The sequence below is a fragment of the Pristis pectinata genome, chromosome 7 (genome assembly GCF_009764475.1).
Source record: "Pristis pectinata isolate sPriPec2 chromosome 7, sPriPec2.1.pri, whole genome shotgun sequence".
Classification (NCBI taxonomy): domain Eukaryota; kingdom Metazoa; phylum Chordata; class Chondrichthyes; order Rhinopristiformes; family Pristidae; genus Pristis; species Pristis pectinata.
In genome coordinates this window covers 27,845,725-27,861,673 of record NC_067411.1, presented here as the reverse complement: position 1 = coordinate 27,861,673, position 15,949 = coordinate 27,845,725, and the positions used below count along the sequence as shown (strand labels likewise).

The following is a 15,949-nucleotide window of genomic DNA, read 5'->3' as shown; positions in this document are numbered from 1 at the left end:
ACATGAATAAGTCAAGTTTCTTTCCTCTTGAAAAGCACAAGCTAAGGAATTAACTAACAGAGGTTTAAAAATATGAAAGGTTTTGATTATTCTTTCACAGAGGAAATGTTTCCATTTTTAGGAAAGAGCAAAATTGGAAGCCCCGAATCTTAGGAAGTCAGCAAGAAATCAAACAGAAAATTCAGAAGAATCTTCTTTACCTATAAAATGGTGGGAACCAACAGCAAGGGGAGAATAGCCGAGACAAAAAGAGCAAATCCATTGAAGGGGAAGCTTGAAAGAGGGTACAAGGGAGAAGGGGATGGACCAGGAAGAAGGCTTCAGGAGAGCGTAGAGGCCACATGGACTGGTTAGGTCAAACAGCCTGTTTCAATGTTGTAATTTTCATGTGTCACCATTATTTAAATAGTTGATCACGCTCAGTTACAATAAATTTTCACCCACACTCAGCAATGACCCAGCCCCATCCTCACTCATTTCAACATGCATACATCAACCACATCACCTGGGATGTCCTGAAATGTGTGGCTCAGATATCATTGCAATTTCCTCTGACTTATAAGCAGCTGTTCCAGTTGTTAACTATACAACTGAATGGAACCAGAAAAGGCCACAGCCCTCATCCTGACAGAAAACAGCACAGTAGAGTTCATTTCAGTCAACAACAGAAGCAATGCAAATAATTCTAACCCAGCACCCAAAACAAAAAGTGTCTTGAATGCACTTCTTAAATGCTTTCAAAGCATGTCTCACCTTTAGAGCATAATCTCTTCCATTACCAAGATCCTGTGCTTCATAAACAAAGGCAAATCCACCTGTTAAATCAGAAATACATCTTCAGAGCAAGAACACATCAACAAGGTGGTGAAAATTACAAAGTACTGATGAACAGAAACTAAAAGTGACTGAAGGCTGTAATTTCACTTAGGGGTTTGGATCATGTAGTAAAACTTGATAACAAAGGTTTTCAGAATGTCATGTGAACCCCAAAATTAGATTCCTGGTTAGTCACTTTCAACCTGCTGAAAATAATCAATTTTGCACTCACTCCTAGTTTTTTCCTTAAAAACCAAACGTTGACAATAATGAGGAACATCAAGATTCAACTGGACATCTCAGTTGATATTTATATAGTCATCACAGTTAATTAACAAAATGCTGTCACCATATATAAAACAACAATCCAAGTGAGTACGAGCAGTAAGTGAATAATGAATATAAAGATAGATTACAGTCAGCCACCAGACATAATTGGTTTTACATTTCAATTATTCTATTAACTCTTACTCCAACTCTCTTAATTTCCCCCTCTGTCAGTCCCCTGATAAAACAACCATTGCATTACTTAAGCTTTCAGTATCATTCTGCAATTAATTACTGCAGGATGAATAACAGCAGCCCAGGACCATTCAATCAACAATTCATTTTTACCACTTTTCATCAGAGAAATTCACAAACATTTGTGACATCAGGAATTCATTTCAAACTTGCATCCTCTCACTCTGCTGCTAAGTGTAAACTGCTTCTGTGCAGTTGTAGAGAACCTTGTCGAGGCAGAGATAACAGAGGCATAATAACAGACCCAACAAAGAAAGCGTGCAGTGCATGGGACTGATGGATGGCTAACATTATGTCCATCTTTAAGAGAGAATACAGAAGTCATCCAGAGCTGTAAAGGTCAATCAGCTTGACATCAGTAGGATGATAATGGGATTCCTAATAAAGAGAAAACTTGAAAATACATCCAGGAACTAGAAATATAGCAATGAAATGAGAAATAAGTCAGGATTTTTTTTAAAAATCCACTGTCGATTTGAGGACAGTAGGCAAAGGTAATGCAGTTGCTGTAATTTATCTATTTCCAGAGTTTTTAATAGCTACTAAAAGCTGTATGTGACATTGCTTGAAAGAATATTGTTGCACAAGTATCAATAGAAATGATTGCTTGTCAATTCCCAATGTCCTCCCATGGTGAAACTAACAGCCTGTGTTTTCAAGAGACAGTGGTGGCTGAATACTGTGGGGGAGTTCAAGTAAACAGGTATTTCCTCCCTCCCCCCCCACAAGACTTTCTTTTCCCTCCAAGAAGCTTTTTTTCAGTTTGCCAATTTCCAAAGTAACTCTTAAGTGGTTCTCTAGTTCCTGATCAAAATCGCATTATAACCAATTCGGCCCACTTAGAACAAATAGTGTTCCTTAATTCATCAATCATGTTATATCCAAATCATGTTATAGCAGAACTACCTGAACTCATCTACCACTAAGTTTTCCAATTTTCCAACAGCAGGCAATCAATTCCTTCGACCAAAATGATACCAATATCTAAAAGACTGGTCTTGCAGCTGGTGTACCTATGTCAAGATCCATTACCTGCTGTCCCTCAAAGCTTCAATACCTCTTACAGGGTCATCAGTCACCTTGAATTATTTCTTCTTCTCAACAGCACTCTTTAAGAAGTTCATCAAGTTTCAAACATAAAAGCAAGTAAATACACTACCACCTCACTGATCACACAGCTCCATAACAATGGTCAAAGATCTGCAACCTCTAGGCATTTCGCTCATGCCATATATTGTGATTTTTCATTATTCTTCCTTAAGAATCTGGCTTACTGGAGGCCAAACATTCCCAGGTTTTCACTCATGTACCAGAGCTATTGCAATCACCAGACCAGCAGTCCATAAAGTATATTGTAAGCAAGAGCAGAAATCTGTCCATCATAAAGCACTTCAATTAACCCTTCAGCCTAATCTGCCATTCTTTTAGATCGCAGCTGATCAATACACAACTTTCAATTATTGACAGCTGGGGCTCAGTGGTAGTACTCATGTATCTGAATGAGGAGGTTCCAGGTGCAAGACCCATTCCAGAGAATTGAACACAAAAATCTACGCTGACACTCTTGTACTACACATGGCACTGCTTGGGATATCACTTCTTATCCTCTTCAGGTCCCTTCAGATAGAAATAAAAGATCCCATGATAAAACTCTGAAGGACAGTGGGAGGGTTATCTCTGATATCCTGGCTAATACTTATTCCTCACTCAACTTTACAAAGCAAAAAAACACTGGCTCAAATTATGCTGACTGATAGCCAGCAATTGTGAAGTGAAACATCAAGACAGCTCAGACTAGCTTGTTTGTGCAGTCAAATGCAGAAGTCCAAAACATATTGTAGGTAGATTTCCACACAGCTGACTGCCTGCTCCATCACCAGACTCATCATTGAGCCCAGTGGCAGAGGGACGACTTAAGAGCCTCATAAACACCACTATCATATTTGCCTCCACTACCACCCCTGGCAGCACATTCCATGCACTTACCACTCTGTGTAAAAAAAACTTGTTCTGCACCTCCTTTGAACTCCCCCCCCCCACCTTAAATGCACGTCCTCTAGTACTTCATACACCTTTGTCTGATTATTTTTCAGCTTAAAAAATTTGAACTGACCCAAAGCTTTTTGGAAGAAATAGATTTCAACAACCTATATGGTTTGGGTCACTTTCAACCAGTTCAGAGCATCTGGGCCAGAACTACTAGACTGTACAACAGTTTTCTCCCCCCAGGCTGTCAGGCTCCTGAATACCCTGGAGGCAGTTTCAGACAAATGCCACGTCAAAAGCCCTGGTTTGCACAATGGCATACAAGAACTTTGGCTGCTGCTGAACATGTTTATACATTTAGTGCAACACACTGAGTTCTGTATTTTCTTCGTTCAACTCAGTTTTGCACTAACCCTGCACTAATTTTGCATTCTGTATATACCATTTTTTGCACTATTTGTACTTGCAAAATGTTTTTGTCTGTATTTATTGTATGTCCTCTGTTGTGTGAGACTGGGGGAAAATGATATTTTGTTCCTCCATGTGTTTTTATAGCATATGGGTGAATGACAATAAAGTATAGCTTGAACTTGATATGTGGAGAAGGTGATTCCTGACTTAACCCTTCAAAAAAGTTTCTACTCATTGACTTCGACACTCACGTTTTAGCTCATCCCTCAGTTATATAAGATGAATCAAGTTTGTCCACTCCTTTACAGTGAGAAGTGTTATAATTTTTGTCACTGGTGTAACAGCCAAAAGTTATCTCAGATAATAACTTAGACAGAATATAGTCTAAAATTCATTCATTCAAAATACCAACACTGGCTAGAAATTCTTCTTTGGTCTTCCTTCATTAACCTGAAGCCAGCCCTATAAACCTACAGGTTAAAATTAAAACTAGATCTTAATCTTTGAAGAGCAAGTATATGAGTTACATTTCTAAAAATTACTGGAAAAATCATGAAAGCCAAGTGCCCCAAGTCACTGCAAGTCTAAAGGTCATTTATATTTCAAAAATCCCATCAACAGTGAGAGAACTAAAGTATTTAATTTTTCGCACTAATACTAAATCTTTGTTTCCGAGACAGTTCCTATCCTGGTAATTGAAAGTGCAATGAGCCTCCATCGTTCAGCTTCAACTGTTATTAACATTTGTTTCAACTGATTATCTCTGTTTTTAAAGTTACAGTGCATTTAATTTCACTCAATTTCATTGAGAGAACAGTTTCAGATTTAGACAATCTTGTGAAAAATTTGCTGGATCTTGCAAACCATTCAAGTCCAATGATGCTATTTTGGAACAAAGTGGGTCAGATATAAAAATGATTGATTGCACCAATGGAAATGAATTACCCATGGATTAATCAAAATTGTAAGTCCTGAATTTTAATTTTGGTGTTTGCAATTCAGTAATTTCCACCATCCAATAGTCAACACTTGTGAGTTCAAAGAATGAATTTCCCACTTGACAGCAAGTCATTCACCCAATGAATCTTTACTGTCCTAAAGAATAAAATACCCAGAAACGTCAACACTTCCAGCTACCCTCCAGAATTGACCCCATCCATCCCAGGGGGTCCAAATCTCAAGACCCCTGGCTGGCTGAGAACTCTCAATTCCAACATTTTTTTTGGGGGTGGGGGGGTGGTCATAATTCCAAAATTACTCCCCATCCAGGGGCTGAACTGCTCCTCTCACCCGAGAGCTCTGGAACCACCATCACCCACCACTGTAGCTCCCACACCTGGGATTCAGGCTAACACCAGGCATCAGGGTCCATACCTACTGGCACTCCCCAAGCTGCTTGGTATCCTGTCCTCCCATCCCAGGATATCAAAGTCGGTATCCACAAGCCGTGTGGGGGGTGGAGTGGGGTAGCAGGAGTCTCTTGAAAATACTGCTTATTACACATTACCCTTGACTGATCATCCAAGAAATTGTCTATACCACCTTTGAAGAAATTCAACAGTCCAGCCCCCACAGAGCTCTGAGGTACAGAATTCCAAGGATTCACAAATGTGTGAAAGAAAAAATACCTCCCCTTTCTTAAGGAACCTCTGATTCTGAAACTATGCCCCAATTCTGGATTCTCTAAAAGGTGAAACCTCCTCTCAGCATCCACCCTAGCAGTCCCCCTCGGAACCTTTTCTATTTCATTACTACTTCTCATTCTTCTAAACTCCAATGAACATCGGTCCAACTGACTCAAATGCTCCTCATAAGTCAACCCTTCATCCCAGATAAAAAACCTAGCAAACGTTCTCATTAAATAAGTAGAACAAAGCTGCAGAGTACCCCATGCAGTTTTAGCAAGAATACCTGACTTTCATACTCTATCTCTTTTGCAATAAAGATTAATATTCCAATTACTTCCAAAATAATGCCACGCTGACTTTTCTGTTTCATGTACAGACACCAATGTTACTTCTCACTGCAGCACTCTGCAGTCTCCATTCAGTTCAGATAAAGTATCACCATCTCCTTACCCATGGGTGCCAGGATCCTGCTCTTCCCCCCCCCCCCCTCCACCCCACGGTGCCTGGGTCCTTCCCCCACCCACCCCAAGGTGCCAGGGACCTGCTTGGGTCCTTCTCGCCCACCCACCCCAAGGTGCCTGGGTCCTTCTCCCCCCACCCACCCCAAGGTGCCAGGGACCTGCCTGGGTCGTTCTCCCCCCCCCACCCCAAGGTGCCTGGGTCCTTCTCCCCCACCCACTCTGAGGTGCCAGGGTGCTTCCCCCCACCCCCAAGGTGCCTGGGTCCTTTTCCCCCACCCACCCCAACGTGTCAGGGTCCTCCCTCTCCCACCCCAAGGTGCCAGGGTCCTACACCCAACCCAAGGTGCCAACGTCCTTCCCCATACCCATCGCCAAAGCCTTCCCCTCCCAACTCGGGGATGTAACCCGGGGTGCCGAGTGCCAGGGCCTCCTCCCATCGCGGGGTGCCCGGACCTTCCCCCCCCCCCCCACCCCCCACGGGGTGCCCGGTCCGTCTCCTTCGTCTTCCCGGCGAAGGTACGCCAATCTCCGGCTCCTCCCAGTCGCCAGGCCCGGGGAGCGGAAGACAGACAGCTGAGGCGATGGACCAAGGAGCCTGACCGGGACGGGGAGCAGGTGCCCGGAAGCCTGGAGACTAGGGAGCCGGGGTCGGGGCCTGAACGGCGGCGGGCTCTCCTAACCCGGTGCCCCGAGCACGGCTGTCCCGGCCCGATCTCTCACCCTCGGCGATGACTCGCTTGATCCGCAGCCTGACGTCGCCCAGCTCCACCGTCTGCCCCACGAAGTCGTTGTGGTCGCGGCTGGCGGCCGAGCCCGGGGCCCCGGACAAGAAGTCGAAGGCCGACTGGAAGATGGACATGGCGGCGGGGCCTGCACTCCCGGCTCCGGCTGGGCCCAGTGCCGCTCACTGACACCGCCCGGGACCGAGCCGCAGGCGGGGGGAGGGAGGGAGGAGAGGGGAGCCGCTTCCGCAACGGCGTCAGCGGAGGAGGAGCCCGAGAGTGGGGAGGGGAGGAGGGAGGAGGGAGGAGGGGGGAGGGTTTGGGAGATGGGAGGGAAAGGAAAGAATGGGGAGGTGGAGGGGCAGTGATGGCGTGACAAGGGGAGGAGATGAAGGAACTATGGAGGCAGAGGGCAAGAAAGGGAGAAGATAGGGAAAGGGGTGAGGAGGATTGGGAGGGAAGGTAAAATGGGGAGGTGTGCGAAGAGGGAGGAGGCGGAAGGGGGTACAAAAGAAAGGAGTGTTGGGTTAGGATTGGAATGTGGGTGGAGATAGGGATAGCTGAAGAAGAGGGAGCAGTATAGGGAATGGGCTGGAGGTTTAGGAAGGTGAGGAAGGGCGAGAGGAAGATGGTGACGGAGATTGAAGAAGGGCAGAGGGGACAAGGGAGAGGGGGAATGGGAGCAAGCAATACTTGATTTGGTCAGGTGAGCATAGATAGAAAAGGGAGGTTTGAGATGTGACTAGGGTGGTGGATTTTTTTTTGAGCTGACAGCAAATTGGATGGAAAGGGGATAGGAGCTGAGGTGATTGGATCACTAACGATATCAGTTAATGTGGGACCAGGAAGGGATGTTTCATGTCTCAACAGTTTGGTACAAATAAGGTCATGTGTCTTGTGGACAGGAACAGGCCCTATGTGCCTGTGATGCTGCTGTAAGTTTTTCATTGCACCTGTGCATACATGTACTTGTGCATATGACAATAATTCAACTTTGACTCCATTGTAGTCATAGAAAAATCTTTGAGTTCTTCTCACATGTTTCTGGAGGTGAGTTCCTCACACCCAGCCTGAAGACTTCTTCCAGTTCAAATCAGGTCCTGATATTTGTTGTTCTTAGACTGCTTGATGGCACATCTTAATGGTGGTGGTGGGGGCGGGGGTGGAATTAGGACGGTGAAATGTGGATGGTTGGTGGGGGGTGGAATCGGGACAGTGAGGTGTGGATGGTGGAGGTAGTTAGCAAGAGATTCTCTTCCATTGGGTTGAGGGACAGATTTGATCCTGTTACAGTTAACTTCAGGACATAGATGTCACAATGTGCCTCTTCCATCAAGCTTGATTGGCTTTATCAGGAGTGTTGAGCTACCTTGAGGTTGGAGGAGAAGAGTCCCATCCATTGCTGATGAAAGACCAGCAAGTTATAAGCGTCTGTGGATATCTGCCATTACCTGATGTGACAACAACAGCCTGCTGATGGATTATCCTTCGGTGAGGTCAAGGAAGTTGAGACTGATTTTGCCTCTCACTACCTGGGCCGCTCTCTTGTCTACCTGTCTCCTCCACAAATGGTGGTACCACATAATCTGCTGTCACTGTGCTGAAGTGCTGTCAAAGACATCCAAATGTACCTCCCAGTCTGACCCTCTCAGCTTGAAAGCTGTCGTGATTTAAAATGCTGCATCCAGACAAGAACACACCACAGACCTGAGAAATTTACTGCATTAAGGGAACTTTTATTCAGCTATGGGTTGACTGCCCATTTAGAATCCTGCTTGGTCTTGCTACTATGGCACTGGTTAGCTTAAAGAACCCCAGAAAAACTATGCTGCACAATGGAGACACAAGAGACCGCAGATGCTGGAAATCTGGAGCAACACACAAAGGCGCTGGAGGAACTCAGCATGTCAGGCAGCATCTATGAAGGGAAATGGACAGTCGACATTTCAGGATGAGACCCTTCATCAGGACTGAAAAGGAAGAGGGGAGATAGCCAGTATAATAAAGTGAGAGGGGAAGGGGTGGCGCACAAGTTACATTTGGCGAAATATTGAAAGCAATTTTTCAAGGACCTCGGGATGCGGGTGCATTGGAATTGCACTTGGTTAACCAGGACAAGCCAGGGAACTACAGGCTGGTGAGCCTAACATCAGTGGTGAGAATGTTACTGGAGGGCTTTCTGAGAGACAGGATTTACCTGCATTTGGAAAGACAAGGACTGATTAAGGATAATCAGCATGGCTTTGTGTATGGGAAACTGTGTCTCACAAATTTGATTGAGTTTTTTGAAGAGGTAACGAGGCAGATTGATGAGAGCAGAGTGGTAGACATTATGTAAATGGACTTTAGCAAGGCCCTTGACAAGGTCTCGCATGGTAGGCTGGTCCAGAAGGTTAGATCACATGGGATCAAGGGTGAGTCAGCCAATTGGATATAAAATTGGCTTAGTAAAAGGAGTCAGAGGGTGACCATGGAGGTTTGTTAGTCAGATTGGAGGGCTGTGACCAGTGGTGTGCTACAGATGTCAGCACTGGATCCACTGTTGCTTGTCATTTATATTAATGATTTGGATGACAATGTTGTTAATGTGGTTAGTAAGTCTGCAGATGACACCAAAATTGGTGGTATGGTGGACAGTGAAGAAGGTTATCTAAGATTACAGCAGGATCTAGATCAACTGGGGAAGTGGGCCAAGGAATGGCAGGTGGAATTTTACTCGGCCAAGTATGAGGTGTTGCATTTTGGTGAGTTAAACCGTGGCAGGACTTGCACAGTGAATGGTAGAGCCCTGGAGGGTGTTGTTAAACAGAGAGGCCTAGTGGTACAGGTACATAGTTCCCTGAAAGTGGTATACAGGTAGACTGGTTGGTGAAGAAGGCATTTGGCACTCTTGCCTTTACTAGTCAGGGGACTGAATACTGGAATAGGGATGTCATGTTACAGCTGTAAAGTTGGTGAGACCACACTTGGAGTATTGTGTGCCAGCTGCAGGATGGATGTCATTAAACTGGAAAGGGTGCAGAAAAGATTCAAGAGGATATTATCTGGACTGGAGAGCTATGGTTATAAGGAGAGGCCGAGTAGGCTGGGATATTTTTCCCTGAAGCGTCTTTGAGAAGCTGGGGGGTGACCTTCTAGACAGTATAAAATCATAAGGGGCATAGATAAGATAGATGGTCACAGTCTAAAACTAGAGGACATAGTTTTAAGGTGAGAGGGGAAAGATTTAAAAGGGACCTGAGGGGAAATCCTTTCACACAAAGAGTGGAGGGTATATGGAACAAGCTGCCAGAGGAAGCTGTAGAGGTAGGTACAATTACAGTGTTTAATGACATTTAGACAGCTTCATCGATAGGAAAGGTTTAGAGGGATGTGAGTAAATGGGACTAGATCAGATAGACATCTTGGTTGGCTATCAAGATGTCTATCAGGGAAAATGCAGAGAGGGAGAGAGATGTACAAGGGTGCACAGACAGGTACCACAAGTACAGGTAGATAGGTACCAGCCAAATATAGTGAGGAGAATATGCAATCCCCTTGGAGCTAATGAAGTACCTTTTAAATATACTCGCTGTATACTCACAGTACAGGAAATGCAACGATCAGAATTGCACACAGAAAGGTCCCTAAGAAGATATAAAAGAGGAGTAGGCCATACAGCCCTCGAACCTGTTTTGTCACTCAACAAAACTTTGGGTGATCTCACTTTTGGTTTCAACTCTTAATTTCCTGCCCAATCATCATGATCTTTGTTAGTTCTTCAGTCAAGCCCCTCTCCCTCCCCCTCTAAAATATATTGACTCAGCAACATTATAAAAAACAGATACTTTGTTTCTCAATAATGTGCAAAGGATAAATGTTGGTGTCAGGGCACCAAGACAAACATCACTACTCTTTTCTGGAGGGACATTGAAGAATGCCTAGTTACTCTGAACTCTTTTCACTTTATTCAGCAATATGGTCATTTCAGCCTTCAATAAAGTGCTGACATGTCGCTCTATCATTGATGTTAAATTAGCCCACAATAATTCAACAAAGCTTTATCTTTTATTTTAAAATTGGTCAGTTTTTAAGCCTCTGCCACACTTCCAAACTCAACAGAATCCAGACATATGATCTCCAAGGGCTCTGCAGTTTTTTCTCTCTCAAGACCTTTCAGTATGCCAGGATTGAAACTTTCTCTTCTCTTAAATATATCTAACCATTTATAATCCATCACAATATCACTCACCTTATTCTCAACCAAGTTAACCAGTTGTAAATAATTTATCAGTTGTGAAGAGCTTTGAAATTCAAACTTAAAAATTAAACTTTATGTCTTAAAAACAGCTTCTTCCCCAGCGCTTTCAAATTTCTGAAACAATCATATCATCTGCCCAGTGGTGCTGCCATGTTCCCAGACTCTTAATTTTATCTGTTATTAATTCCATTATTGTCACTTTAGCATTACTTTTTGAATGACTTCAGATTACAACACCATTCTGTTGTTTTGCACTCATTTCTGTATTTATTGTTGTATTTATGATTACCATGTATACTGTTTATTCTGTGAGCTTCACACAAGCAAGGACTTTCATTGCACCTGGTGTATATGACAATAAATTAATCTAAATGTGGGTCTAATCATAATGTAGTTTCAGACACTGACCAGAAGATGGGCCCACTGAGTCTAAAGTCTCTTGTAAATTGTCCAGTTTGTAGTTAAGCAGTTTGTGTTAATTTACTGCAAATAGATTCTGGAAATGATCTCATTGACTTGGATGTTAGCCAGTGAATTTGCTTATTGTGGAGCTAGTGATGGCATTCAGCTGATGTGTCGTGTTCAACCAGTTACTGTCCTGGTAGAATACTTGTGCAAGATTTGTGCAGAAGTGCCCTCATCAGTGATGGTATATTGGTAACAGGTAAATTGGTTTATTATTGTCACATGTACCAAGGTACAGTGAAAAACTTTGTTTTGCATGCCACCCAGACAGATAATTTCATCATATTAGTGCATTGAGGTAGTACAATGGAAAAGCAATAAAATGCAGAATAAAGTGTTACAGTTACAGAGAAAGTGCATGCAGACAGGCAGTAATGTGCAAGGCCATGACGAGGTAGATTGTGAGGTCAAGAGTGCATCTTATTGTACAAGGGGACCGTTCAATAATCATATAACAGCAAGATAGAAGCTGTCCTTAAGCCTGGTGGTACATGCTTTCAGGCTTTTGTATCTTCTGCCTGATGGGAGGGCGGAGAAGAAAGAATGTCCAGAGTGGGTGGGATCCTTGATTATGTAGGCTGTTTTCCTGGGGTAGCAGGAAGTGTAGACAGAGTCCATGGAGGAGTGGCTGGTTTCCGTGATGTGCTGAGCTGTGTCCACAACTCTCTGCAGTTTTTTTGCACTCAGGCACAGCAGTTGCCATATCAAGCCGTGATGCATCCGGATAGGATGTTTTCTATGATGCATTTATAAAAATTACTGAGGTCAACAGGGACATGCTGAATTTCTTTAGCCTCATGAGGAAGCAGAGTTGCTGATGCATTTTCTTGGCCATGGCTTCTACATGATTTGACCAGGATCGGTTATTGGTGTTCACTCCTAGGAATTTGAAGCTCTCAACCCTCTTGACCTCAGCACTGTTGATATAAACAGGAGCATGTGCACCGCCGCCCTTCCTGAAGTCAATGACCAGCTCTTTTGTTAGAAATTGGTAGACTGCCAATAGAAATGGGAATCTGATAATCCCACAAAGGTAACTGCAAAAGTGAATTCAATAACTCTGGTTAATGGTGGATTGGCACCAGACAAAAAACATCCCCTAAACACCCAACTCGTGTAACAGTGATCTTCGGCAGAGGAACCCATTATCCTACCTGAACTAGCCTTCTTATGACTTAAATAGCTTAATGCAAAGTAGATCACATCCTCTGAAATGGTCAAACAATAGGAACACGATTCTGTTTCTCTCTCTGCAGTTATAGAATCATAGAGGTGTACAGCACAGGAACAAACCCTTCGACTCACCTCATCCATGCCGACCATGAACACTAATCCCACCTGCCTGCAGAAGGAAGCTATCCCTCTATGCCTCTCCTCTCCAAGTAACTGTCCAAATGCATTTTAAGTGGCATAGTTGCATCTGCCTCTACCACTTCCTGTGGCAGCTCGTTCCATATACCCATCACTGTCTGTATGAACAACCCTCAGATCTCCTTAAATCTATGCCCTATAGTTTTAGACTTCCCTACCCTGGGAAAAAGACAATAACTACTTACTCTATTGGTGCCCCTCATAATCTTATAAACCCCTCAGCTTTTTATTCCCCGGTAAGAACTATTCCAATCTCTCCTTGTAACTAAAGCCCTCCTTTCCAAGCAACACCCTGGTGAATATCTTCTGTACTCTTTCTAATGCTACCATCCTTCCTCTGATGTGGCAACCAGAACTATACATAATGTTCCAAATGAGATCTGACCAATGGTTTGTACAGCTGCAACATGGCATCCCAACTGTTATATCAATACCTTAGCTTATGAAGGCAAGCATACCAAATACCTTCTTCACTACACTACCCACCTGTGTTGCCATTGATATCCACTTGCTACCAACAGAAAGTGACAGTGGAAATCAAATTCATTTTATTCTCCTCCAGTTCAGGAAACCCGAGGATTAGTAACCTATAAGCCTCAGAAATAGTTAACACTAATAGCTATCCAGTATAATTACAAAAAATTGAAAAGAGTGATGCAGATTTTCCAATTGTTTACAAATTGTTTGGAGCTGAAATGTTTTGCAGACTGTAGTGCTTCAGGAATTTTGTGAAAACCTTCAGATTTTAAAATATATTCAAATGGAACCAATGTTTGTTCGGATTTCAAGGCAATTCACGTATGCTTCCTTCAGAAATTTATTGAGTACTTTGGGGTGGCACAGAGTTAGCTTGGCAATCCGGGTTCAATGCTGACTTCTGGTGCTGCCTGTGTGAAGTTTGCACGTTCACTCTGTGACCACATGGGTTTCCACAGGGTATTTCAGTTTCCTCCCACTTCCTAATGATGTGCCCATCGTTAGGTGAACTGGCTGTTGCAAACTATTCCCAGTATAGGTAACTGGTAGGAGAATCAGAGGGGTGTAGATGAAATTGTGTGAAAGAATAGATTACAGGGAAATAAATGAGGGAAGGGATTGCTCTAAGAGCCAGCATAGACATGATGGGCCAAATAGTCTCTTGCATTTTTACAAAATAAATATGGAAAAATCATTCAGTGAGAATGTAATGAAAGTTGATATAAAACCCAAGAGCTTCTGTTTGCCTCATCCTTGCATCCCATTGCAGAATATTCCCAACTAATCAAAATGAACAATTATCCTTGAAAATGGTAATTGTACAAAAAACGGCAGATGGGCAACATAATATTAGGCTAGAATGTAGGCTAGGATTTATTCTGGTAATGTTTAATACACATAGTTGTTATGGTTGAGATATTTCATGCATATTACAAAGCATTACATTTAGTGTGGCTCATTGGCACGTTGTGAAATCATTCAAAATAATGCATGCCGTGAAGGGGTCATTCTTCTTATAGGGTTTGCAATCCTGCATTGTTGTTGTTATTAATTCTGCCCTAGTTGGCACTTGGTATTACCATGGTCACAGACTTCAAACAGACACTGCAACAGGAGTTGCTTTTGTTTCAGTCTCAGCAAATCAATTTTAGCCATGAGGACAAGGTATAGGCTGGATTCAGTGTCCAAACAGCACTACCTTACCAGGGGAGAAAGCTGACGAATGCAGATAACACCTTTGGAGGTTATTTCTCACAAAAACTGCATAATCTGCACTTGACAGAAGCCATGAATTTGGTGCACTGTCCTAGATGTGAACTATCTATAAATTCTGAGCTGCAGTCACACTGGTTACTGAACTAAGCAGGAAGGTTGCATCAGACATTAAAACTGCAGTCTAATCAAGCAATGGTACAGCAATGCAGCAAGTGAGTTAGGCACTGAATTCCTATTATTCAGCAGTGTTCAGGTACTTTGCTGTCTGAAGATACAATAAGGAAAGCCACAATTTCCTAATTAGGGTAGATAAGATAGATAGAGTCTTTTTCCCAGAGTGAAAATGTCAAAAACTAGAGGGCATAGGGTTAAGGTGAGAGGGGGAATATTTAAAGATGTACAAGTTAAGTTCTTTTTATGCAGAGTGGTTTGCGCTGTGAAGGGAGGTAGTAGAAGCAAATACGATAGCAACGTTTAAGAGGCATTTAGACAGGCACCAAACAGGCAGGGAATGGAGAGATATAGATAATGTGTAGGCAGATGGGATTGGTTAAATTGGTGTCATGGTTGCCACAGACATGATGGGCCGAAGGGCCTATTCCTGTGCTGTATTGTTCTATGTTCTATTTCCAACATTTTTGTTTTTTATGACAGCTTTGACCATGTGTGAGTCTGGGGCTGAGGCTTTCACAGTACTTCTGTGTCCAGCCGGCTGCCTACATTAGGGGCCCCTGTGCTATTCTGGCCACACAGAGTCTTGTATCAGGATCCCAGCAGAAGACTGTGCCGGGCGACATTCTGGAGCGAACAGTGTGACACAAGGGCACGTGGCTGGTGATTTGGGGGCAACTAGAGTCATCGTTGCAAAGATATCTTGCTGCAGCTGTACAGGGCTCTGGTGAGACCACATCTGGGGTTGTGCGCGCAGTTCCCGTCTCCTCATGTGAGGATGTTCTTGTCATGGAGTGAGTGCAAAGAAGGATGACTGGAAATGACCTGGGATGGCAGAACTAATGAATAAAAAAATGGGTTGGTTCAGCCTATAGTCATTGGAGTATAGAAGAACGAGAGATCTCATGGAAACTTACAACATTCTAAGAGGACTGGAGAGACGGGTTACAGTGAGGATGTTCCCGATGGCCTCGCAGTACAAAGTTCGCCATTCAGAAATGTCTTCATCCAAAGGGTGGTGAATTCTCTGACACAGAAGGCAGTGGAGGCCAAGTCACGAACTAGATTGAAGGAGGCGGTAAATACTTTTCTTAACGCTGAAGGGATCATGGGCTGTGGGGAAGGTGGGACCAGTGAACTGAAGCGGATCATAGGCCGCGATGGCGTTGAGTGACATCCTCCGCTCCCCGAGGTCCAGGTCACTGCGCGTCTGTCAGCGGCCGCGGGGCTGGCAGCAACGTGCACAGGTCCCGGGCAACAAACCATCTGCTGGGGGAACTGAGCGGGTCGAGCAGCATCCCTCGAAACGTGGACAATTCCTCTCCCCCCCCCCCCCCCCCAGTCGCTGCTCGACCCGCTCAGTTCCTCCAACAGATTGTTTGTTACTCCTGGTGCCAGCGTCTGCAGTCTCTTGTCTCCAGGTGCGCAGGACGGTCCGGAGCCCGAGCCCCACCCACGGCCAGT

The 15,949-nt window shown here is 44.0% G+C and overlaps 1 protein-coding gene across 1 annotated transcript in view; it reads right to left on the bottom strand.

Annotated features, from left to right (window-relative positions):
- Positions 1-6,807, bottom strand: part of gak (cyclin G associated kinase) — an 87,330-nt gene extending 80,523 nt beyond the window's left edge. The window contains 2 exon segments of the mRNA XM_052019892.1: positions 754-815; positions 6,545-6,807. Coding sequence (XP_051875852.1) covers positions 754-815; positions 6,545-6,683 — 201 coding nt within the window. The 5' untranslated portion in view covers positions 6,684-6,807.
- Between the last annotated feature and the right edge of the window lie 9,142 nt (positions 6,808-15,949).